The following is a 24,616-nucleotide window of genomic DNA, read 5'->3' on the forward strand; positions in this document are numbered from 1 at the left end:
TGGAATTCCATATCAGAGTGGGAGTGCCTGAGAAGTCGTTATTAAAGTGACAACAATTCCTTGACTTGGGTAATGTTTACTGGATTTTTATGGTTAAAATCTATAAGGGGTTGTTGCCAAAAAGGTAGTGCAGTTGTGTACTTTTGACCAAGCATATTTTTGAGGGTTGTTCTGTAAGGCTGTTCTAACTTTTATCTTGTGTGCTTAAGTTTTCCTTTTTAATAAATCCTTTAATTTTAAAAATTCTAAAGGTATGACTGGAGTCCTGTGTTTTTGAGGTCAATAGCTCTTCCTCCTTGTTTTCACAAAAAAAGTTTATGATCAGCGAAACAGACTTCACTCAGGAGTCTGACTTGCTCAGCAATAACATCAGCTGTGGTCGTAACATTTTGAGTGACATTCTTAAAATGGCGAAAGAAGATTTTTACCAGTGACCTGCACAGCAGATTACCTTTGAAGCATTGGAAAAATAACAAGGGACTGAGCAGCCACAGTCAAGAGATGATAAATGAAAGTTTAACCTCTGAGAATAGCTGGAACTGAGGAGAATTCTCCACAGCACTGTGACATACTTGATGTGCCTTATGAGAGAATCATGGGGAAACTAAGATGTAAACCTGAGGGCACAACATATGTGGTTATAAACCATATTAAGTTATTAGTACTTGCTTTGTTTAATTCTTTTATATACAGTAAAGTTTGTTTTGGTAAAAAAAAACAAGTGAAATCTTGTTGTGTAGCTTTATTGGTTAAAACAAGGTGTTTGGTTTTCTTTTAAGAGTAGTGAAAATGCCAAGGCCGTTCCTTGTTTCCTCCTTGGTTGGGACGTAACATGTGTCCACATATCCATTTCATTCTTCCGCTGGTCGTATGGCTCAGACTCCGCGAGCATTCGTGGGTAATCAGACCCTGACAATTTCCACTTGCTTTCAGCCATTTCTCACAAAAGCTGCTAGGATTGTAGGTCTCTGTGTGAAATCTTATTTTCCATGAGTTTCAAACTTTCACCATTAGACAAACATTCTCTGTTACCATATTATAATACTGATAGCCTTATGGTAAAAGAAGAAACTGCAGCCAATCTTTACTTGGTATAGATTTATTCACAGAGTGAAACATTACAGCTATAGGCCTCCTGGCTCCACTCTATGTCAGTAGGTGTCTCTTATATGGGCTTATGTAACTATCCAATCAATGGCCTCCACCTGCAGATACTTAACCTCAATTGATACAATTAACACCCACGGTCAGAGCATCTAAAAGACTCAAATCGGTGTGACTGCCATGGTGTCTCAGCAGCTCAGATGAACAAGTGAATTCCTTCCTACAAACTGAGCAGGTGAACAAATCTCTCCATTGTGAACTCGCTGGTGCCTCAGCAGGTTGGATAAATCACTGAATCCTTTCCCACACACGGAGCAAGTGAATGGCCTCTCTCCACTGTGAACTCGCTGGTGTGTCTGCAAGTGGGATGACTGAGTGAATCCTTTCCCACACTCAGAGCAGGTGAACAGCTTCTCCCCACTGTGAACTTGCTGATGTCTCTGCAGGTTGGATGAATCACCGAATCCCTTCCCACAGTCAGAACAGGTGAACGGCTTCTCCCCAGTGTGAACGCGCTGGTGTCTCAGTAAATCATACGACATTCTAAAGCTCTTTGCGCAGTGACAGCAGCTGAATGGTTTCTCCTCAGTGTGAATTCCTACCTGAAGGTCCACGAGCACATAGTGTGTAAAGCAGCTCCCACAATCAGAGCATTGAACAGGTTTCTCATTGGTCTGAGTACTTTTGTGCCCCAGCGGACTGGGCTGACTGAATCCCTTCCCACACATGGAGCAGGTGAATCGCCTCTGCCTGGTATGAATGTGCTGGTGTCTCACCAGGCTGGATAACTGAGTGAATCCCTTCCCACACTGAGAGGAGGTGATTGGCTTCTCCCCAGTGTGAATGCGTTGGTGTGTCAGGAGGGATGAGTGAGTGAATCACTTCCCACACTCAGAGCAGGTTAACACCCCCTCACCAATGTGAAATCGCTCATGATTCCGCAGGGCAGATGACCGTGCAAATCCCTTTCCACACATGGAGCAAGTGAACGGTCTCTCCCCAGTGTGAACTCACTGGTGTATCAGCATGTTGGATGAATCACTGATCCCTTCCCACACTCAGACCAGGTGAATGGTCTCTCCCCGGTGTGAACTCGCTGGTGTCTCTGCAGGGTGGATGAATCAATGAATTCCTTTCCACACACGGAGCAGATGAACAGCCTCTTTCCACTGTGGCTGCGCTGATGAGTTTCCAGCCCACTGGGGGCACAGAATCCCTTCCCACAGTCCTCACATTTCCATGGTTTCTCCATGGTGCGGGGGTCCTTGTGTCTCTCCAAGTTCTACAATCAGTTGAAGCCTCGTCCACACACACAACACGTGTCTGGTTTGTCCCTGCTGTGAATGTTTTTCAGCTCCGTAACTGGTTAAAGCTCCTGTCATAGTCAGTGCAGTGGCACACATTCACGAGGGTGTGTGCATCTCAGTGCTTTTCAAGTTAGATTAATGTTTAAAACCTTTTGACACAGGCAGACATTTCTCCTTCTAAATTCATAGGCTGATGTCATTCACGTCCCGATGCGTTGGGTAACTCTGTCAAATCTTGACGTGATGTTTGGTTTGATATTTCTGTCTGTAAATCCTCCTCTTCTAATACCCTGTAAAAGGAGTTTACAAAAGTGATCACTGTCAGTACAGGGTAGAAATTTAGAATAGACAATTCTAATTTCTATGGAACATTCTTTCCTCCCTCACTCCCCAAAAGCTGTAAACCTCAGTCTCACACTCTTCCTCCATCCTCACTCTGCTGTACCTAAAACACACCCTCCCAATTCTCCTGAAGGTTCTGATTCATGCTGATCAACAGATCCATGCTCACTGCTTCCTGTACTGGACACAGAGACCTGAAAATCTTCATGCAGGCTGTCAGCCTAATATAAATATGTTTATGTTACTGGACTAAAAATGAGTATAATGTACAGTCCCGTATCACTTGGTTAGATGTGGAGGGGGCAATGTGCGGAAAAGCTCCATTTATGCAGTGAGTGGTCATGACCTGGTGGAAGTGAAGACAATCGATGATTCAAAATGAAATTGGATGTGCACTTGAAAAAATGAACTTGCCGGGGAACCAAGATATAAAGGGGGAATGGGGCTGACTGAATTACTATACAGGGAGTCGGCATGGACTTCAGTTGTCAAATAGAATCCTTCTGTGCCGCAATGACTCTGTGACTGGAAATATATAACGTAGCTTCAGTACTATATTAGAAGATTAAAAATAACAAAATGTGTTACAGAACCATAATTATTATACCTAATATGTAACATATAACAACACTAGACATATCTTTGTTGTTATGATTCCCATGGAGACCGATAACCTTAAAATAAACACATTCCCAGACAAACCCAATGGAATAAACCGAAAGACAAGGTTTCACTTTTTAAATGTTTACTGTAACAATCAAACTAAAATCAACACAAATGAAACATGCATTATCAGACAAACAGGATTTGAACAGACAGGATACATTTGACTTTAAACAGTTTATACAATAAAAACAGGTTCCACAAAATCACCAGCATTTCCCCCCTCAGCATATTTGGCACTAATTCCAGTTACCACAACTCTCTGTATTTCCCAGGGGGGAAAAGAGTGTTTTACTCACAGATGTTAAACAGAGGAGGAAGTTTTAGTGTCTGTGTGAAGTTAATAACAAATGCTGTGCTGTTTAAAATCAAACTCAGAAATAAATGAAGGGAAGACATTTTGTAAACTCCCCCCTCCCCAGCGCGCAGGCGCAGAAAGCACTGCTGACCTGAGCTATCTGGAGCAGGTGCATTGCGGTGGGACTCCCATGTCCGCACACTTGGCCTGCAGACTGGAACCCGAGGACGTCACCGTGGAACCGGGTGATTCCCATTGGCTGATTCAGGCAGGGTTCCATGGTGGACGTCACAATGCGGAAGTTGCTTCAGACTAAAACTAAAAAACTAAAAAAAAACAAAAAACTACTGTGGATGCTATAAATCCAAAACAGAAACAGAATTACATGGAAAAACTCAGCAGGTCTGGCAGCATCGGCGGAGAAGAAAAGAGTTGACTTTTCGAGTCCTCATGACCCTTCAGCAGAACTGAGTAAAGTTAGGAGAGGGGTGAAATATAAGCTGGTTTAAGATGGGGTGGGGGGGGGGTGGAGAGAAGTTGGTGGTGGGGGGTGGGGTGGTTGTAGGGACAAGCAAGCAGTGATAGGAGCAGATAATCAAAAGATGTCACAGACAAAGGAACAAAGACGTGTAAAAGGTGGTGATATTATCTAAGAGAATGTGCTAATTAAGAATGGATGGCAGGACACTCAAGGTACAGCTATAGTGGGGGTGGGGTGGAAAGACTGACAGGGCATTACAGTTGTAGATTTAAAAATAATGGAAATAGGTGGGAAAAGAAAAATCTATATAAATTATTGGAAAAAACAAAAGGGAGGCGGAAGAAACGGAAAGGGGGTGGGGATGGGGGAGGGAGTTCAAGATCACCCGCCCCTTCACTTCCTCTCTCCTCAACGTCCAAGGGCCCAAACACTCCTTTCAAGTGAGGCAGAATTTCACTTGCATTTCCCCTAACTTAGTCTACTGCATTCGTTGCTCCCAATGCGGTCTCCTCTACATTGGAGAGACCAAACGTAAACTGGGCGACCGCTTTGCAGAATACCTGTGGTCTGTCCGCAAGAAAGACCCAAACCTCCCTGTCGCTTGCCATTTTAATACTCCACCCTGCTCTCTTGCCCACATGTCTGTCGTTGGCTTGCCGCATTGTTCCAGGGAAGCCCAATGCAAACTGGAGGAACAGCACCTCATCTTCCGACTAGGCACTTTACAGCCTTCTGGACTGAATATTGAATTCAACAACTTTAGATCTTGAACTCCCTCCCCCATCCCCACCCCCTTTCCGTTTCTTCCCCCTCCCTTTTGTTTTTTCCAATAATTTATATAGATTTTTCATTTCCCACCTATTTCCATTATTTTTAAATCTATAACTGTAATGCCCTGTCAGTCTTTCCACCCCACCCCCACTAGAGCTGAACATTGAGTGTCCTGCCATCCATTCTTAATTAGCACATTCTCTTAGATAATATCACCACCTTTTACACGTCTTTGTTCCTTTGTCTGTGACATCTTTTGATTATCTGCTCCTATCACTGCTTGCTTGTCCGTACAACCACACCACGCCCCGCCCCCCCCCCCCCCCCCACCTTAAACCAGCTTATATTTCATCCCTCTCCTAACTTTACTCAGTTCTGCTGAAGGGTCATGAGGACTCGAAACGTCAACTCTTTTCTCCGCTGATGCTGCCAGACCTGCTGAGTTTTTCCAGGTAATTCTGTTTTTGTTTCAGACTAAAACTTCCTCCTCTGGGTAACATCTGTGAGGAATCAATGTTTCCTCATTTCTATTTATTTTCTAATTCTGGGCTTAAATTGTTGAATTGTGGGAACTGAAGGAAGGAAGTGAATCCAGGTAGGGTGGAGACTCTAGAAAGATTGCCCCAGGACTCAGTAAAAAGGGTGGTTTGTCCAGGGGATGGCTGGTATTTAACGGGACAGTACAGTAATATGAGAAAATGCTGAGCTGGTTAAACCTTAACTCAATGGAGTTCAGAAGAATGAAAGGTGATTTTATTGAAACAAATAGGATCCTGAGGCTGTTTGACAGGGTAGATGCTTGGAGAATGCTTCACCTCGCAGGGGAATCTAGAATTAGGGGTCACAGGATAAAAATAAGTGTTCTCTCATTTAAGGTGGGGAGGAATTTCTTCTCCCAGAGGGGCATTGCTCTTTGGAATTCTATTCCACAGGGAGTACTGCAGGCTGGGTCGTTGAACACATTCAAGGCTGAGTTTGACACACTTTTGACCGACAAGGGAGTCAGCATTATGGGGATAGGCAGGAATGTGCAGTTAAGGCCACATCAGATCTTATTGAATGGTGGGAGCAGGCTTGATGGGATGAATGGCCTTCTCCTTATCCATTTCTTATAATCTCTCCAGGAGAGGAAGTAGTGAACATGGATCTGTTGATCAGCTTGAATTGGCACCTTCAGGAGAATTGGGATGGTGAATATTTGGCACAGCAGAATGAGACTGGAGCGATTATGTGTGGGATAGAGATTTCCAGGTTTTAGGGAACAAGAGATGAAAAAATGTGCCGTAGAAACGAGAATTGCCTGTTCTGAATTTCTCCCCTTTACTGACAGCGATGACTTTTCTAAACTCCTTTTACAGGATATTAGAAGGGGAGGATTTGTAGACAGAAATCTCAAACCATACATCATGTCAAGATCTGACGGAGTCACTCAATTCATCGGGACCTGAATATCATCAGTCTTTGAATCTAATGGAGAAATGTTTGTCTGTTCTGATTGCTTCAAAAGGTTTTAAAGTTCAATGTGACTGGAAAAGCATCAAGATGCCCATGTGAGACTGTTCTAGTGCACTGACTGTGGAAACGATATTAACCATTTACACAGCTTGACAAAAATATCAGACCATTGACAGCATGGAGAGACTGTACACGTGTTCTGTTTATGGATGAGTCCTCAACTGATCGTCGAACCTGGAGAGTCACAAGGACACCCACACCATGGAGAAACGGTGGAAATGTGGGGACTGGGGGAAGGGATTCCAGTCCCCTTCTGCACTCGAAATTCATCGACGCATTCACACCGGGGAGAAGCCATTCACCTGCTTTCTGTGTGGGAAGGGATTCACTCGGTCATCCAACCTGCTGACACACCAGCGAGTTCACACTGGGGAGAGGACATTCACTTGCTCTGTGTGTGGGAAGGGATTCACTCGGTCATCCAACCTACTGACACACCAGCGAGTTCACACCGGGGAGAGGCCATTCACCTGCTCTGTGTGTGGGAAAGGATTCAGTCAGTTATCCAACCTGCTGAGACACCAGCGAGTTCACACTGAGGAGAGACCATTCACCTGCTCTGCTTGTGGGAAGAAATTCAGTAATTCATACAACTTGTTGACACACCAGCGAGTTCATACTGGGGAGAGGCCGTTCACGTGTTCTGACTGTGGGAAAGGATTCACTCAGTTATCCAACCTGTTGAGACACCAGTGAGTTCACAAGTGATTACAGGGGCTGGATTCTGCTGTTATTTTTACTGGTATAAGATACTAGTTCGACCTCAGCTGGAATATTGTGTATAGTTCTGGGCACCATACTATAGGAAGGATGTGAATGGATTAGAGACAGTGCAGAAGAGGTTTACGGGAATGGTTCCAGGGATCAGAAATTTCAGTTGTGAGGATAGACTGGAGAGGTTGGAACTGTTCTCTTTGGAGTAGGGAAGGCTAAGAGGAGAGTTGATAGAGGTGTCCAAAATCATGAGGGGGCTGGACAGAGCACATGGGGAGAAACTGTTCCCACTCAAAGAAGGGTCAAGAATGACGGGGCACAGATTTAAAGTGAGTTGCAAAAGAAGCAAATGTGATGTGAGAGAGAAACCTTTTCACGCAACGAGTGGTTTGAGTCTGGAATGTACAGCCTGGGACTGTGATGGAGGCAGGTTCAATCGAGGCATTCAAGAGGACATTGGATGATTATTTGAATGGAAACAATGTGCAAAGATACGGGAAAAAGGCAGGTCAATGGCACTAAGTCATAATGTTCATTCGGAGAGCCAGTGCAGACAGGATGGGCCGAGTGGCCTCTTGTGCAATAACAATTCTGTGATTCTGTTAACCACATCCAGGACTGAACAATGTTCATTCTGACAGTTGGTGAAGTGGGAGGGTCAGAGGGTTTCTTTCTGCTGGACTGGCCGGCCTCACAACTTTGCTTCCAGTGGGCTGATGCTCTTTGAGCCTGGGAGTGCACATTTACACTGAAATGATCCACAAAAGCTGATGAAGAAAATGTATTTTATCCAGGATAGTAAATAGTGTTTTTCCTACCACTACAGGTAGATCTAAAATATATACATTTGTTTCTGTTCCATGGAGTCTACAGCATAGGGCCAGGCTAGTCAGCACAATTGGTCCATGTCAGTATTTATGCTCCACATGGGCTTCTACCCACACTCTTCATCTTCCCCATCAGCATATCCTTCTATTCCTGTCTCCCTCATGTATGTATCTAGCTGCCTGTCCAATGTATTCATGTTATTCAGCTCAACCACTGGCTGTGGTAGTGAGTTCCATTTTCTCACTTTGCTGGGTAAAGAGGTTTCTCATGAAATCCCTATTGGATTATTGAACCCCTTCATAATCTTAAAGACTTCCATCAGGTCACCAGGTCAGGTCTTCTCTTTTCTAGAGAAAAGCACCCCAGCCTTTCCTGAGGGTTAAATGCATTATTCTTGTGAGTCTTTGTTGCCCCTTCTCCTGTGCCTCTATTTCCTTCTTCTAAATGGAAATCACAAATATTTACACTACTCCCGGTGCAGTCTAACCGTGGTTCTAAACAAGTTGACCTCCCTAGTATCTAGTGAACTAGTATCTTATATCAGTAGCATAACCTCCCTGCTTCTCAATTCTGTTCCTCTAGAAAGGAACTCTATATACGGGCCCACATTTAAGGAAAGATGTGAAATTCTTTGAGAGGCTGGAAACAGGATTTGCGAGATGACAGACTTCAGTTAGTTGGAGAGACTGGAACAGCTGAAATTCCTCTCTTTGTGTCATAGAATCATTAGGATAAGGAATGGGACCATTCAGCCAATCAATTGCATGACAGCTCTCCAGAGTAAACTGGTCAGTCCTATTGTCCCATTCCATCCCCACATCCCTGTAGGTTTATTTCCCACAAGTGCCTACCCAATTTCCTTTCAAAATAACTCCATCATCTCTGCTTCTATCACTCTCATTGGAAGCAGATTCCAGGTCTTTGCCACTCACTTTAAATGGCCACAAGGCTCAGAGAGCACAGATGGAGCACATTAGGCCCATCATGCTCATGCTGGCTCTTTGAAAAACTACCCAATTAATTCAGTCGCCCTGCAGTTTACTTTTGCTTTCAAGAATCTGTCCAGTTCCCTTTTAAAAGATCGAGCTGAATCTGCTTCTCGCAATGTTTTCAGGGTGTGAATTCTAAATCACAACAACTCACTGTTTTAAAACAAATAATTCAGGATATAATGTGTTTGAAGTTTCACATAGTATTCAAGATGGTATCAAAGACGTGATTATTACACAAAATTAAGGCTCAATGTTTATCAATGGTTTTGATGAGGAGATTGAAATATATCCAAGTTTGTGGACAGTCAGAAAAAAATGCATTTCTGTAGCACCTCTCAGGACCACAGGACTCCCTAAAGCGTTTTACAGCCTATGCAGTAGTTTTGAAGTGTAGTCAATGGTATAATGTAGCAAACTGTAGGTAGGTCTGCGTAATGAAATTCAGTTTTAAAAATCAATCACTTTCATAATATATTCACTGTTATAAGTAACAAGGTCAAGGAAGCCATTTTAACCTCTACAAGGATTGTTGCCTTTTCACATTCTGCAACTTCACTTTATTGACTATATGTCCATTTTGTATTAAAGCCCATCATAAAACATATGATTATTCAGCAATGAGCCTTGATTAAGTTATCATTAGTCACTCAATGTAAAAGACAGTTATATTGTAATGGCTGGATCTTTATTTTTAAACTTTAAGACTGGAAAAGGAGTCACGTCTAAGCTTTTCATCTTGCACTCATCAGGACACTTGCAAGAATACCAATATAAGGGTGTAACAACAATTTATACTATATGTGAAGAGAGTGCTGATTAGTTGGCAAGTGGCATTGCCATGGGGAATGCACCACTGATGGTGACTGACAGTTAGCTTCCAAGCATTGTTTGAAATTTAAACCAGGCAGCTTGACCCTGATTGGTCAAGACACCCTGAGGAATGAGTCAGCGATTGGCTGTCACTTATTTTGTTTAGCTGAAACAGACACAATGTATGTATTTGTTCTTTATGCCTGCAAAGAACAGGGCCCTGTGTATTAATATATGTAGCTTCCTGTACATGCAAATGTGCCACATTGCAAGCCCAACTGACAATCTTAAATTGGTTGTCAGCATAATTCTTAGCACATTGAAGGTAGGCCTGTGGTAGACCGTGGTAGATAACCCTCTGGCAGATTTCTCAACTAGTACGTCAAGGAAAGGGAGTTCATTTGACTGTTCCATTTCAAAGGTGAATTTGAGTACAGGATGAAGCCTTCATTGGTCAATATACGCATTCGGATTCTTACAGCTGCACACACTATAAGACTGGCCCTATCGACAACCTTGTAAATAGGGCGCATCAAAGGCATCCTGAGGAATAATGGCCACCCTGATCAAATCGTTTTGTGCTGTATATCATGCAAACTCATGAACGGACCTAAGGCCATATAGGGAAATTGATGTTTATTGATTAGTCTTAATTTAGATCACACGATCAAATTATATTGATCAATTAACTTTATGGTATATTATCCTTTTAAACTGTAACCAATAGAGGACTTCAGCATTTAATATCATGTGACTCTGCTTAGCTTCACTTGAAAGATAAAGGCACCACAGGACTTTAGACACAATTGAGGTAACATACTAATGAGTTAAATACAGAACAACTGCTGAAGAGGCCCCTGTTGTATGCATTTCCATTTCACAGAGCCACATTGCGAGAACTTGCCACTTTCAAGGTTGAACGGGCAAGCTTACATTCCCCCATATCGTAATACCTTATCGAAACCTGGTGTTATCAGCAAAGGAAAGTTAGGAAGGACTTATTGTAGAGAGGAGGGAAAGAATAACAACAGCTGTGTTCTACATTAAGCTAGTTTTAATTCGTAGTGTTTTCGAAGAAAGCAATTACATTTGGCTCAATGTATTCTTTGTATTAATCTTTGTTGTTAATTTTTATAACATTGTGTTTTGTAACTGTATAATCCTTTTAGACTTTTATCACTCAAGACTATGTAATAACTGAATGTAGAAGGAGACTTTATGACCTTACATTTTAAACACTAATTGTTGATATGCACTTATATTTTATACGCACTCTTATAACTTTTAAGTATTACCTATTTTGTGATCTTCTGTAATAGGCCTACATAGTTTTATGGTTATGAGCAACTTTTCTATTCTATCCTTTGTTTTAAAAGTAAAGTAACAATTACCAACAGCACAAAAAAGAAACACCTAGCAAATGGCCTCGAAAACAAAGTCACTGATAAAGGTTCTTATTTAATAAGGAACCTGCACCAATTCAGCAAAGTTTGAGACAACCATCTCAAGGTATCATTCATGAGGCATGACAGCATATTGAACAAATAGCCAAGGAAGATATCATAAAACATCATTTTATCTTGGCAAGAAGTTATTAAAATAACAGAAACAAACTTTAATGAGGAGGATAGTCCTATAAGTAACTGGAATTTTAAGGAACCAGTCAGGGGATACTGGTAGGTGACATCAGTCGATGACCATCACCCTTGGGAACCAATCACAGATTGATCACACACCCATTGAGCCAATTAGAAAATAGCCTCGCCTTGTTTAGGCCAATCAGAATGCAATATCATTGATCATACTGTGGATTGTGACTTGTAAAGAGTTAATAAGCAGCAGCTTTCACCAAGCCGCGCTGAATTTGAAACTGAAAACTGCTTGTCGGCTGAAAGCAGAAAACCAGGAGGCTCCAGAGAGAGAAAGAAGACCAAGTGTCAATCTGCATCCAAAGCTGAACCGGGAAGCAAGAACCATAGTACGCCTGTAAAGTCACTGCCCTGCTGTGATGAGTATTAACTTAGAACTTATTAAAGTTTCCTGAATCACTTGTTTCCTATTGCCCGAATGGTTAAAGTCTCAAATGAACAAAATTGGAATTTAAGTTCAAATGGTACTGAGAACTTTCTGCTGTCACTTTCAGCCCTGAAAAGTGCCCAGTCTACCTCAGATTACCCTGGAAGGGCAAGGTATCTGAAAAATTTATGCAACAGATGAAGCTAGCAGTTTCATACTGCTACTATGCAGCAGCAACATGAATGGTATTCACCACCAACAGAAGGCTAACATCAAGCCAAAAAGACATTCTACCTATCACACAAATGAGTAATGTGGTATATAAATTTCAGTGCCAGTGTGATGCTGGGTATGTAGGCTGTACATCCCAAAGACTGGCAGATCTTATCAAACTGCATGTCCCAGCCGCTGTTCACAATGGGCAGGGTACAGACCGTAGACAACCAGCCTGTGCTTGCAAAACTCAAAACACAGTGGCCAACATTAGATGTGATCCCACAATTGGACATTTGCTAAGTAACCCTCAATGTGCTTAGAATTACACTCACATCCAATTTAAGATTGCCAGTTAGGCTTGCAATGTGGTGCACTGCGTCTACTGGAAGCTACATATATTAATACACAAGGCCCTGTTCTTTGCAGACAGAAAGAACATGTACAAAGATTGTGTCTGTTCCAATTGAACAGAATAATTGACAGCCATTTGCTGACCCATTCCTCAGGGCAATGTCTTGACCAATCTGACCCCATCCAAAGACTTACTATTGCCTCCTCTGATTCTATCAAACTCCCTAAGTATTCTATTTACCTCAGTGCTACTCTCTGATGTATCCCCCTTATCAGTTAATACTTCACTACTTCCCACTGGCAGTTTTTCTGCTCTCCAATCTGATTTTTCCTTCAGGTTCCTACCCCTCTCCCAATCTAGTTTAAACCCTCCCCAACAGCACTAGCAAACCTCCCAACAAAGACATTAGTCCCAGCATAACCCGTCCTTCTTGTACAGATCCCACCTGCCACAGAACCGATCCTAATGCCTCAGAAATCTAAAGCCCTCCCTCCTACTCCATTTCTCCAGCCAAATGTTGAACTGCTCAATCTTTCTATTGTTATGTTCACGAGCACGTGGTACTGGGAGTAATCCTGGGATTACTACTCTTGAGGTCCTGCTCTTTAATTCCCTCCCTAACTCCCTAAAATCTGCTTTCAGGACCTCATTCCTTTTCCTATCTATGTCATTGGTCCCAATGTGGACCATGACCTCTGGCTGTTCACCCTCCGCCAAAAGAATGTCCTGCAGCCACTCTGTGACATCCTTGACACTGGCACCAGGGAGGCAACATACCATCCTGGAGTCAGGTCTATAGCTGTAGAAACAACTGTCTGCTCCCCTAACTATGGAATCCCCTACCACTATACCTTTTCCACATTTTCTCCTCTCTCTTGTGCAGCTGAGCTACAACCTTGGGTCTTGTTACAGTCCTCTGAGGAACCATCTTGTTCAGCAGTATCCAAAATGGAAAAGTGGTTAGAGAGCAAGATAACCTCAGGGGATTCTGCACTTCCTGTCTGTTTCTCTCAGATACTATGGAGATCACCCATTCCCTCTCTGCCTGTGTACTTCTTAGTTGTGGTGTGAGCACCTTTCTTAACGTGCTATCCACATAATCCTCAGCCTTGTGGATGCACCACAGACTTCAGCCGCTGCTCAAGTTCCGCAACCTGCAGCTCAAGTTTCTCCAGCTGGTGACACTTCCTGCAGATGTAGTCATCGAAGGCACTTTGTGCCTGCACAAGTTACCACATCTTGCAGGATGCACATTCCACATGGCCAAGCTGCACTCCTATATCTTAAACTTTATATAAACTGTTTACTACAGTATGGTACAATATAATAACCAACCTGTCACTTACCAATTGTCTCTATTATCTGTGGTGAGTCCAGAAAGGCCTATACTTAGCAACTAATCAACTTACGGGACTCCCGTCATGTCACTTTTAGATTTTCTCTGTAAACTCCTGGCTCTCCCTCTCTCTGCCTTTTTGGGCTCTCTCTTTCTCCCTGAACTCCTGCTTCTTTATAGGCTTCCGCTGTAGCAAAGTAAGAGTCAGCTACTGCAGGCAGAGAAAAGATAGAAAATGAAAGGATCACCTCGTTCCCTCTTCACTGAACTCCCTCAGCTCACCAAACACCAACTTAAGCCCTCTAATGCAGCCCAAAGCAGAACGGCAGTGCAACCGATGCCACCTCCTGAGAGATACTGTAACTGGAGTAATTTTGTCAGTTTTGTTGGCTGTCAATGTAACTATTGTGACTTGACTGTCTATTGTAACAACTGTGATTGGGCCATAGATGGAACTAACAGACGTTAGTAAGCTAACAGGTCAAGAAGCCATTTTGAACTAATCCAGGAGATATGGATGACCAGAGATGTTCAGGTTATGATGAGAAGGAAAAGAGAGGCTTTTAGCAGGTACAAGGGAAGCAAATCTGCAGAGGCATTAGTGGAGTACAGACCATGCAGAGTGGAGCTTAAGAAAGCAACTAGGAGAGCAAAGAGGGGATATGAGAAACCTCTGGCTGGTAAAAGTAGGGAAAATCCCAAGATATTCTATAAGTATATCAACGGGAAGAGGATAACCAGGGAAAGAGTAGGGCCCATTAGGGACAAAGGGGGCAATCTATAGGTGGAGCCAGAGGACATTGCTCAAGTGTTGAATGAATACTTCACATCCATCTTCACCCAAGAGAGTGAGGATGAAGGTATCGAACTCGGGGAGAGAGACTGCGAGGTTCTTAAGCAAATTGATATAGGGAGTGACAAGGTATTGGAGGTATTGGCAGGTTTAAAAGTGAACAAATCTTCAGGTCTGGATGATTTGTGTCCCAGACAGCTGAGGGAGGCAAGGGAGGAGATCGCAGGGGCTCTGACCCAAATTTTTAATTCCTCTCTGGCCAAGGGGGAGGTGCCAGAGGCTGGAGAAGAGCTAATGTGGTTCCACTATTTAAGAAGGGTTGTAGAGGTAAGCCAGGGAACTACAGGCCAGTGAGTATCACGTCAGTGGTAGGGAAACTATTGGAGAAATTTCTGAAGGAGAGTATCTATCTCCACTTGGAGAGGCAAGGTTTGATCAGGGATAGTCAGCATGGCTTTGTCAGAGGGAGGTCATGCCTAATAAATTTGATTGAATTTTTTGAGGAGGTGACCAGGTGTGTAGATGAGGGTAGTGCAGTTGATGTAGTTTATATGGATTTCAGCAAAGCTTTTGACAAGGTCCCACATGGGAGACTTATAAAAAAGGCAAATGCACATGGGATAAAGGGTAATTTGATAAGGTGGATTCAAAATTGGCTTAGTTGCAGGAGGCAGAGGGTGATGATAGGATGCTTTTGTGACTGGAAGCCAGTGTCCAGTGGCATACCACAGGGATCTGTGCTCGGTCCCCTATTATTTGTCATTTATATAAACGACATAGATGACGATGTGGGGGGTAGGATTAGTAAGTTTGCGGATGACACAAAGATTGGCCGGGTGGTTAACAGTGGGGTCGAGTGTCTTGGGCTATAGGATGATATAGACGGGATGGTCAAATGGGCAGATAAGTGGCAGATGGAATTTAACCCTGAAAAGTGTGAGGTGATACACTTTGGAAGGAGTAATTTGACAAAGAGGTATTCAAAGAATGGCACGGCACTAGGAAGTTCTGAGGAACAAAGGGACCTTGGCGTGTGTGTCCATAGATCTCTGAAGGTGGAGGGGCATTTAGTGGGGTGGTGAAAAAGGCATAAGGGACATTTGCCTTTATTAATCGAGGCATAGGTTACAAAAGTAGGGACGTCATGTTGGAGTTCCTGGCTAAGTTTGCAGATGATACAAAGATAGGTGGAGGGACAGGTAGTATTGAGGAGGCGGGGAGGCTGCAGAAGGATTTGGACAGGTTAGGAGAATGGGCAAAGAAGTGGCAGATGGAATACAACGTGGGGAAGTGTGAGGTCATGCACTTTGGTAGGAAGAATAGAGGCATGGACTATTTTCTAAATGGGGAGAGAATTCAGAAATCTGGAGTGCAAAGGGACTTGGGAGTCCTAGTCCAGGATTCTCTTAAGGTTAACTTGCAGGTTGAGTCAGTAGTTAGGAAGGCAATGCAATGTTGGCATTTATTTCAAGAGGACTAGAATATAAAAGCAGGGATGTGCTGCTGAGGCTTTATAAGGCTCTGGTCAGACCACGTTTAGAATATTGTGAGCAATTTTGGGCCCCGTATCTCACGAAGGATGTGCTGGCCCTGGAGAGGGTCCAGAGGAGGTTCACGAGAATGATCCCAGGAATGAAAGGCTTAACATATGAGGAACGTTTGAGGACTCTGGGTCTATACTCGATGGAGTTTAGAAGGATGAGGGGGGATCTGATTGAAACTTACAGAATACTGAAAGGCCTGGATAGAGTGGACGTGGGGAAGATGTTTCCATTAGTAGGAGAGACTAGGACCCAAGGGCACAGCCTCAGAGTAAAGGGAAGACCTTTTAGAACAGAGATGAGGAGAAACTTCTTTAGCCAGAGAGTGGTGAATCTATGGAATTCATTGCCACAGAAGGCTGTGGAGGCCAGGTCATTGAGTGTATTTAAGACCGAGATAGATAGGTTCTTGATTGGTCAGGGGATCAAAGGTTATGGGGAGAAGGCGGGAGAATGGGGTTGAGAAACTTATCAGCCATGACTCGATGGACCGATTGGCCTAAATTCTGCTCCTATGTCTTATGGTCTTATGGTTTTATGGAGTTGTATAGAACCTTAGTGAGGCCACAGCTGGAGTACCGTGTGCAGTTCTGGTCGCCACATTATAGGAAGGATGTGATTGCACTGAGGCGGTGCAGAGGAGATTAACCAGGATGTTGCCTGGGATGAAATATTTAAGTTATGAAGAGAGGTTGGGTCGACTTGGGTTGTTTTCATTGGAGCAGAGAAGACTGAGGGGTGACCTGATCAAGGTGTATGAGGGGCACGGACAGAGTGGACAGGGAGCAGCTGTTCCCCTTAGTTGGAGGGTCAGTCACAAGGGGGCATAAGTTCAAGGTGAGGGGCAGGAGGTTTAGGGGGGATGTGAGGAAGAACGTTTTTACCCAGAGGGTGGTGACGGTCTGGAATGCACTGCCTGGGAGGGTGGTGGAGGTGGGTTGCCTCACATCCTTTAAAAAGTACCTGGATGAGCACTTGGCACGTCATAACATTCAAGGCTAGGGCCAAGTGCTGGTAAATGGGATTAGGTCGGTAGGTCAGGTGTTTCTCACGTGTCGTTGCAGACATGATGGGCCGAAGGGCCTTTTCCGCACTGTGATTCTGTGATAGTAATATAAACCAGTTACTGCATGAATGGAAACCGACCAGGAATGATTGAACAAAGTAGTGAGACTCAATTGTGAGACAGTTGAAGGATAAGCAGTTAATCAATAGATGTATTGGTAAAGGCTGGACATATAACCTGGGACAGAAAGTCTGTAATGCTTACACATAATTTTAAATATACCAATTGTACATGAAAGACAGTGCATTGTAAAGTGATCTTTCACAGACCAATCTAGAAAGATAAGTGTGCTAAGTCGAAGTCTTTATGTCCTTGGGGTGTAACATAAAGATGGGTAAAGAATAAGGCATTATTCAAGAATTATTAAAAATCAGATACTGAAACATAGGGAGTAGCCCCATTGTTTTACTGTGTGGAAAGTTGCTCACATATGTGAGAAACAAATTATAAATAAGCAGACAGTTAATTATTGTTTGACAGTTAGGCTAAGTTGAGATAAGAAAATATGAGTTAAGGGGATCAAATGAAGGTGTGGAAAAGCCATTTTGCTGGCATGTTATCCACGCACTGAGTGTTTGAGACAGGATTCTGAAAGATTGACTGTCGACGGCCAAGCAGAGGGTTAGCATCACTTCACACCTTCAGCTTGATCACCCGAGGAAGGTGTGAGAAGTCTGCTTAGTTGTTAAGCTTTTTCCTTTTACTGTTAATTTTCTAATTTTTTAACTTGTTACCTTTCTACCTTTTAATTGTTAACAAATCTTTTAAATTTACCATCTGAAGTATTCAGTCTTGTCCGATGATTGAGTCTAATGTGAACCAAATGATTTATTAGATAATACACAATTGGGGACATCAGGTCAAATGAGTTGTACCCCATAAATTATCTGTAATGCCCCTTACACCATGAGCTTTGATTTTGTGCAGTAACCTTTGATGTGGCACTTTGTCAAATGCTTCTGAAAATCTAAGTACAGCACATCCACAGGTTCCCCTTACCTTATTGCTTGTTACTTCCCCAAAGAACACTAATAAATCAGTCAGGCATGATTTCTGTTTCACAAAACCATGTTGACGCTGCCTGATTACATTGAGACTTTTTAAGTGCCCGTTAGAACCTCCTGAATAATAGATTCTAGGATTTTCCCAATGACAGATGTTAAGCTAACTGGCCTGTAGTTTCCTGCTTTCTGTCTCCCTCCTTGAATGGAGGAGTCACATTCACTATTTTCCAATCTGATGAGATCTTTCCAGAATCTAGGGAATTTTGGAAAATTAAAACCAATGCATCTGCTATTTCAGCAGCCACTTCTTTTAAGATCTTACGATGAAGTCCATCAGGACCAGGGGACTTGTCAGTTTTTAGTTCTAATAATTTTCTCGGTACACTTTCCCTGGTGCCTGTTATAAGTTCCCTGTAATTGTTTTAAGTTCCTCTCTCCCTTTCACCTCCTGATTCACAATCATTTCTGGCAGGTTATTTGTATTCTTTGCAGAGAAGACAGGCGTAAAAATCTGTTGTGTTTGTCCGCCATTTCCTTATTTTCCATTATTAATTCCCCAGACTCACTCTCTAGAGGACCAATGCTCACTTTACTGATTCTTTTCCTTTTTAAATACTTGTCGAAACTCCACCTGTTTTTATATTTCTAGCTAGCTTTCTCTTGTAGTCTAATTTCTCCCTCTTTATTAGTCATTCTTTGCTGTTCCTTTTATTCTTTATACGGTATTATAAAACCTGCAGCATTCCAATTGTTGTTGACGGTTCCCGTGTGTTCGGCTCTCAGCTGCAGGCCGCGCCTGGTTCAGTTTTACCCAACACATCTATGTCTGTGATGTCACATTCATCTCACATTTATAAAGCTCCTTTCACGCAGTAAGAAACATCCCAAGGGACTTCACAGGAGTGATGACCCTGAGCCACATAAGGAGATATGAGGATGTTAAACTGAGGGTCCCATCTGCTCTCTCAGGCGGATGTGAAAGATCCCATGGCTGCTATTTTTAAGGAGAGCAGGGGCGCACTCCATGGTGAGGGAAATATTTCACCCTCAACCAATCAGACTAAAAACAGGTCATCTCTGGTCATGATCACATTGCTGTTGTGGAGGTTTACTGCGCACAGAGATGTCCTGAGATTGTGAAAGGCACTTTACAATTCTGTCAACTCCAGTCCGGATACTGTGGTTAGCAACAACACTTACACAATATCATAATTAACAAGGTTCACCCCTGAATCTGATTAACAGCAGCAGAATTTGAACAGTGCAGTCACGTGTGAATTCGCTGGTGTGTCAGCAGATTGGAAGATCGATTAAACCTCTTCCCACACACGGAGCAGGTGAAGGGCCTCTCTCCAGTGTGAACTTGCTGGTGAGTCAGCAGGTTGGATGAATGAGTAAATCCCTTCCCACATACGGAACAGGTGAATGGCCTCTCCCAGGTGTGAACTCGCTGGTGTGTCAGCAAGTGGGATGGTCATGTGAATCCCTTTCCACATTCAGATCAGATGAATGGCCTCTCTCCATTGTGAACTCGCTGGTGTGTCAGCAGGTTGGATAACTGGGTGAATCCCTTCCCACATTTGGAGCAGGTGAACGGCCTTTCCCCAGTGTGAACTCGTTCATGTACAGTAAGTTCAGATAATCATCTGAACCCAGTCGCACAGTGAGAGCACCTGAACGGAATCTCATCAGTGTGAATACGTTGATGATATTGCCGATCCCCAGAACCTTTGAAGCACTTTCCACAGTCTGGACATTTAAAAGGTCTCTCGTCAGTGTGAACTCGTTGGTGTGTCAGAAGGTGGGTTGATGTCCTGAACCTCTTCCCACACTGTGAGCAGCTGAATGGTGCGTACCTGGTGTGAATGCGCTGGTGCTCCCTCAGTCCGTGTGGGTTTTTAAAACTCTTTTCACAGTCAGGGCATTTAAACTCTCTCTTTTCAGCGTCGACTTGCTGGTGTTTCAACAGGTGGGATGAGAGAGTGAATCCTTTTCCACACACGGAGCAGGTGAACGGCCTCTCCCCTGTGTGAGGTCGCTGGTGTCTCTGAAGGCAGACTAACTGAGTGAATCCCTTCCCACAAACAGAGCAGATGAACGGCCTTTCCCCAGTGTGATTGCGTCAATGAGTTTCCAGATTAGACGGGGATCTGAATCCCTTCCCACAGTCCCCAGATTTCCAGGGTTTGTCCCTGGTGTGAATGGTGCTTTTTGCTTCCATGTTCAAAGGCTGATGATATTCAGATCCTGATGAATCAAGCGACTCCGGCTGATTTGGAGGTGATATTGGTTTGACTTTCCAAACTGCAAATCCCTCTAATAGCCTGTAAGATTAATTCAAAACAGAAACAAGGAAATGTGAAACAGAACCGACAAAAACACAAAGACAGCCTGTGACACGGAGGTGAATGAATCTGGTAATGTGTGGGACCAGCACTAGGAAAATGTGACCATGAAAACTGCCAGATTGTCATAAAAACCCAACTGGTTCACTAATGTCCTTCAGGGAAGGGAACCTGCCACCTGGTCTGGGCCTACACAAGACTCTGGCCTCGATGGGAGAAGAGAGAGTGAGAGGTGGAGGAGGGGTAAAGGAGATGGACTTTATAGATCTACAATTCAACCAGAATTTTTGATAGAATCTCCGAAACCCATGACCTCACCACCTGGAAAGACAAGAGCAGCTGGTGCATGGGGAAAACCATCAGCTCCAAGACACACAGCAGCGAGTTCACGCTGGGGAGAGGCCGGACACCTGCTCCACATGTGAGAAGGGATTTAATCCATCATCCAACCAGTTGACACATCAGTGAGTTCAGCAGTGACCCCAGGGGTTGGATTCTGTCGTTAATCACATCCAGGACTGAACCATGTTCATTCTGATAGTTTGGGTTTCTTTCTGCTGACGTTAATAATCTCTGTAATTGACTGAAAGTTTAATATTCTGGAAATCGGCTTGTTTTACTTTGTAGCCCTTACCCTTCAAATGAAGTATCTTTCTTCAGCCTATAACAAACAGTGATTTGCTTGTAATTTTTTTCAGTTTAGTTACTGTATTCAGTGCTGACCATGTGGTCTTCTCTACATTGGGAAGATCAAACACAGATTAGGTGATCACATTGTGGAACAACCTCTGCTCAATCTGCGAACTTAATCCTGAGCTTCCAGTCACTTGTCATTTTAATTCTCTGCCCCAGTCCCACTCTGACCTCTCTGTCCTTAGCCTCCTGAACTGTTTCAATTAAGTTCAATGGGAGTTTGAGAAACAGCAGCTCATCTTTCGATTCGACACTTTACAACCTTTAGAACTCAACATCGAGTTCAGCGTGAAAAGGTGCTGGAACCTGATTCGATAAGAAATTTGAAAAGGGAGTTGATGGGGAACTCGTAGGGCGACAAACAGAACATGGGTGTGTGGGTTTAGAGGGAGTGGGATTCTTAAAATGCACCCAGGAGAGCTTTTTAAGCCAATACGTAGAAGGTCCTACAAGAGAGGGGGCAGTCCTGGACTTAATTTTAGGCAATGAAGCCAGGCAAGCGGTAGAGGTATCAGTAGGGGAGCATTTTTCAGATAGTGATCATAACTCCATTAGATTCAAGGTTATTATGGAAAAGGACAAAGATGAGCCAGAAATCAGGGTTCTAAATTGAGGGAAGGCTAATTTTAATAAGGTCAGATATGATTTGGCCAGAGTGGACTGGGAGCAGCTACTTTTAGGTAAATCTGCATCAGAGCAGTGGGACTCATTCAAGAAGGAAATAGGGAGAGTACAAGGCCAACATATTCCAATAAAGGCAAAGGGTGGGACCAACAAATCCAAAGAACCCTGGATGTTGAGGGATATACAGGATTGGATAAAGAGAAAAAGGGAGGCTTATAGCAGATACCGAGGGCTCAAAACAGCGGAAGCCCTGGAGGAGTATAGAATGTGCAGGGGGGAACTTAAAAAGGAAATTAGAAGAGCAAAAAGGGGGCATGAAAAAACATAGGCAGGTAAAATAAAGGAAAATCCAAAGTTATTTTACAAGTACATTAAGAGTAAGAGGACAATTAAGGAAGGAATAGGGCCCATCAAGGACCACAGTGGTAATTTTCATGTGGAGCCGGAAGACATAGGTAGGGTTCTAAATGAACGCTTTGTGTTGATGTTCACAGGTGAGAGGGACGACGTGGGTATGGAAATCAGGCAGAAGAACTGTGATATAATTAAAGAAATTAGCATAGAAAGGGAGGAGGTTCTAAGTGGTCTGGCAGGCTTAAAAGTAGATAAATCTCCAGGCCTGCATGAAATGTATCCCAGGCTGTTGAGTGAAGCAAGGGAGGAGATAGCAGGGGTGCTGGCAATAATTTTCAATACCTCTCTGGTTACAGGAGGTGCCAGAGGACTGGAGGACAGCCAATGTGGTACCGTTATTCAAGAAGGGAGGAAGGGAAAGATCAGGGAACTATAGGCCAATCAGTCTAACCTCAGTAGTGGGGAAACCATTGGAAGCAATTCTGAGGGACAGAATTAATCGACACTTGGAGAGGCAGGGATTAATCAAGGACAGTCAGCATGGTTTTGTTAAGGGGAGGTCATGTCTGACCAATTTGACTCAATTTTTCAAAGAGGTGACCAGGTGTGTAGATGAGAGCAATGCATTTGACGTAGTCTACTTGTACTTCAGCAAGGCTTTTTGATATGGTCCTGCATGGGAGACTGATAATGAAGGTAAGAGCCCATGGGATCCAAGGCAATTTAGCAAGTTGAATCCAAAATTGGCTGAGTGGCAGGAAGCAGACGGTGATGGTGGAGGGATGTTTTTGTGACTGGATGCCTATGTCCAGTGGGATCGGTGTTGGGTCCCTTGCTGTTTGTGGTATATATAAACGATTAAGACTTGAATGTAGGAGGGTTGATCACTAGGTTCGCGGATGACACGAAAATTGGTGGGGTGGTAAATAGTGAGGAGGATAGCATAGATTACAGGAGGATATAGACAGGCTGGTCAGATGGGCTGATCAGTGGCAAATGGAAGTTAACCTGGATAAGTGTGAGGTGATGCACTTGGGCAGGACAAACAAAGCACGGGAATACACAATGAATGGCCTGGGAAGTACCAAGGGCCTTGGTGTGCATGTCCACCGTTCCTTAAGCTAGCGGGAAAGGTAGATAAGGTGGTTAAGAAGGCATATGGGTTACTTGGCTTTATTAGCCGAGGTATAGAGTATAAGATCAGGGAACTTATGCTGGAACTGCAAAAAATGCTGGTTAGGCCACGGCTAGAGTATTGCGTGCAGTTCTGGAATCCGAATTATAGGAAGAATGTGATTGCACTAGAGAGAGTGCAGAGAAGATTTACCAGGATGTTGCCTGGGCTGGAGAATTGTAGTTATGAGGAGAGATTGGATAGACTGAGGTTATTTTCCCTGGAGCAGAGGAGATTGAGGGGGGACATGGTTGAGGTGTATAAAGTTATGAGGGGCATAGATAGGGTAGACAGGAAGGAAATTTTCCCCTTGGTGGAGGGATCAATAACCAGGGGACATAGATTTAAGGTAAGGGGCAGGAGGCTTAAAGGGGATGTGAGGAAGAATTCTTTCACCCAGAGGTTGGTGGGAATCTGGAACTCACTGCCTGAAAGGGTGGTAGAGGCAGAAACCCTCATAACTTTTAAGAAGTAATTGGATGTGCACTTGTGATGCCATGGCATAGAAGGCTATGGGACTAATGCTGGAAAATGGGATTAGAATAGTTAGGTAGTTGTTTGACCGGTGCAAGCTCGATGGGCCAAAGTGACTTTTTCTGTGCTGTAGACCTTCATGACTCTATCAGTGGTGTCAAAGACTGTGGACAGGCCAAGAAGGACAATGAGGGAGAATTTACCCTTGTCATAGTCACGTTGGATGTAATCTGTTACTTTAAAAAAGAGCTGTTTCAGTGCTGTGGCAGGATGAGAAACATTATTGGAGGGATTCAAAAACGGAATTCCTGGAACGACAGGCATGGATCTTGGAGATGACAAGGACTTCTGAGAGGAAAGGTTGGTCAGAGATGGGGCAGTAGTTTGTGAGGATTCTTTTTTGAGGATGGGTGAAAATTGTGGATTTAAAGGCGAGAGGGACAGTAAAATAGGAACGAGAGAGAGGGAGAGAGAGAGAGAGAACCATCAACAGTATCAGCTAATATGGGAAAATTGGGGTATCAGGAGTTTAGTGGGAATAGGGTCGATTGAGAAGGAGGTGGGTCTCATGAGATGGCATGAGGGGACATAGGAGAGAAACTAAAGGAAGCTGTGAGTTCAGGGCTATGGTAAGGGGGATCTTGAAAGGCAGTTTGGCCCAGTGGGCTAGTGGGAGGGAAGCAGCAGAAGCAGCTGATCAGATGTTCTCAATGAGACGGGGGAAGGGGAAGATCGACAAAAGGAACTAACTTGTGTTAGAAATATTAAAAACACTCTATACACTGTATTTAACACAAAGACGC

The 24,616-nt window shown here is 43.6% G+C and overlaps 5 protein-coding genes across 5 annotated transcripts in view; 2 read left to right on the top strand and 3 right to left on the bottom strand.

The window, feature by feature from the left end:
* Positions 1-24,616, bottom strand: part of LOC144697059 (uncharacterized) — a 395,607-nt gene that overhangs the window by 233,709 nt on the left and 137,282 nt on the right. The gene's annotated exons all lie outside the window — the stretch shown is intronic.
* The window catches only part of LOC144697310 (uncharacterized), a 273,200-nt gene that overhangs the window by 109,843 nt on the left and 138,741 nt on the right, over positions 1-24,616 (bottom strand). The window lies entirely within an intron of this gene.
* LOC144698416 (uncharacterized) overlaps positions 1-24,616 on the bottom strand; it is a 236,909-nt gene that overhangs the window by 74,979 nt on the left and 137,314 nt on the right.
* The window catches only part of LOC144697228 (uncharacterized), a 39,024-nt gene that overhangs the window by 4,193 nt on the left and 10,215 nt on the right, over positions 1-24,616 (top strand). The gene's annotated exons all lie outside the window — the stretch shown is intronic.
* The window catches only part of LOC144698418 (uncharacterized), a 66,987-nt gene that overhangs the window by 3,922 nt on the left and 38,449 nt on the right, over positions 1-24,616 (top strand). Inside the window, 2 exon segments of the mRNA XM_078570359.1 lie at positions 6,325-7,174; positions 20,858-20,958. Coding sequence (XP_078426485.1) covers positions 6,683-7,174; positions 20,858-20,958 — 593 coding nt within the window. The 5' untranslated portion in view covers positions 6,325-6,682.

The sequence above is a fragment of the Cetorhinus maximus genome, chromosome 23 (genome assembly GCF_964194155.1).
Source record: "Cetorhinus maximus chromosome 23, sCetMax3.hap1.1, whole genome shotgun sequence".
Classification (NCBI taxonomy): Eukaryota; Metazoa; Chordata; class Chondrichthyes; order Lamniformes; family Cetorhinidae; genus Cetorhinus; species Cetorhinus maximus.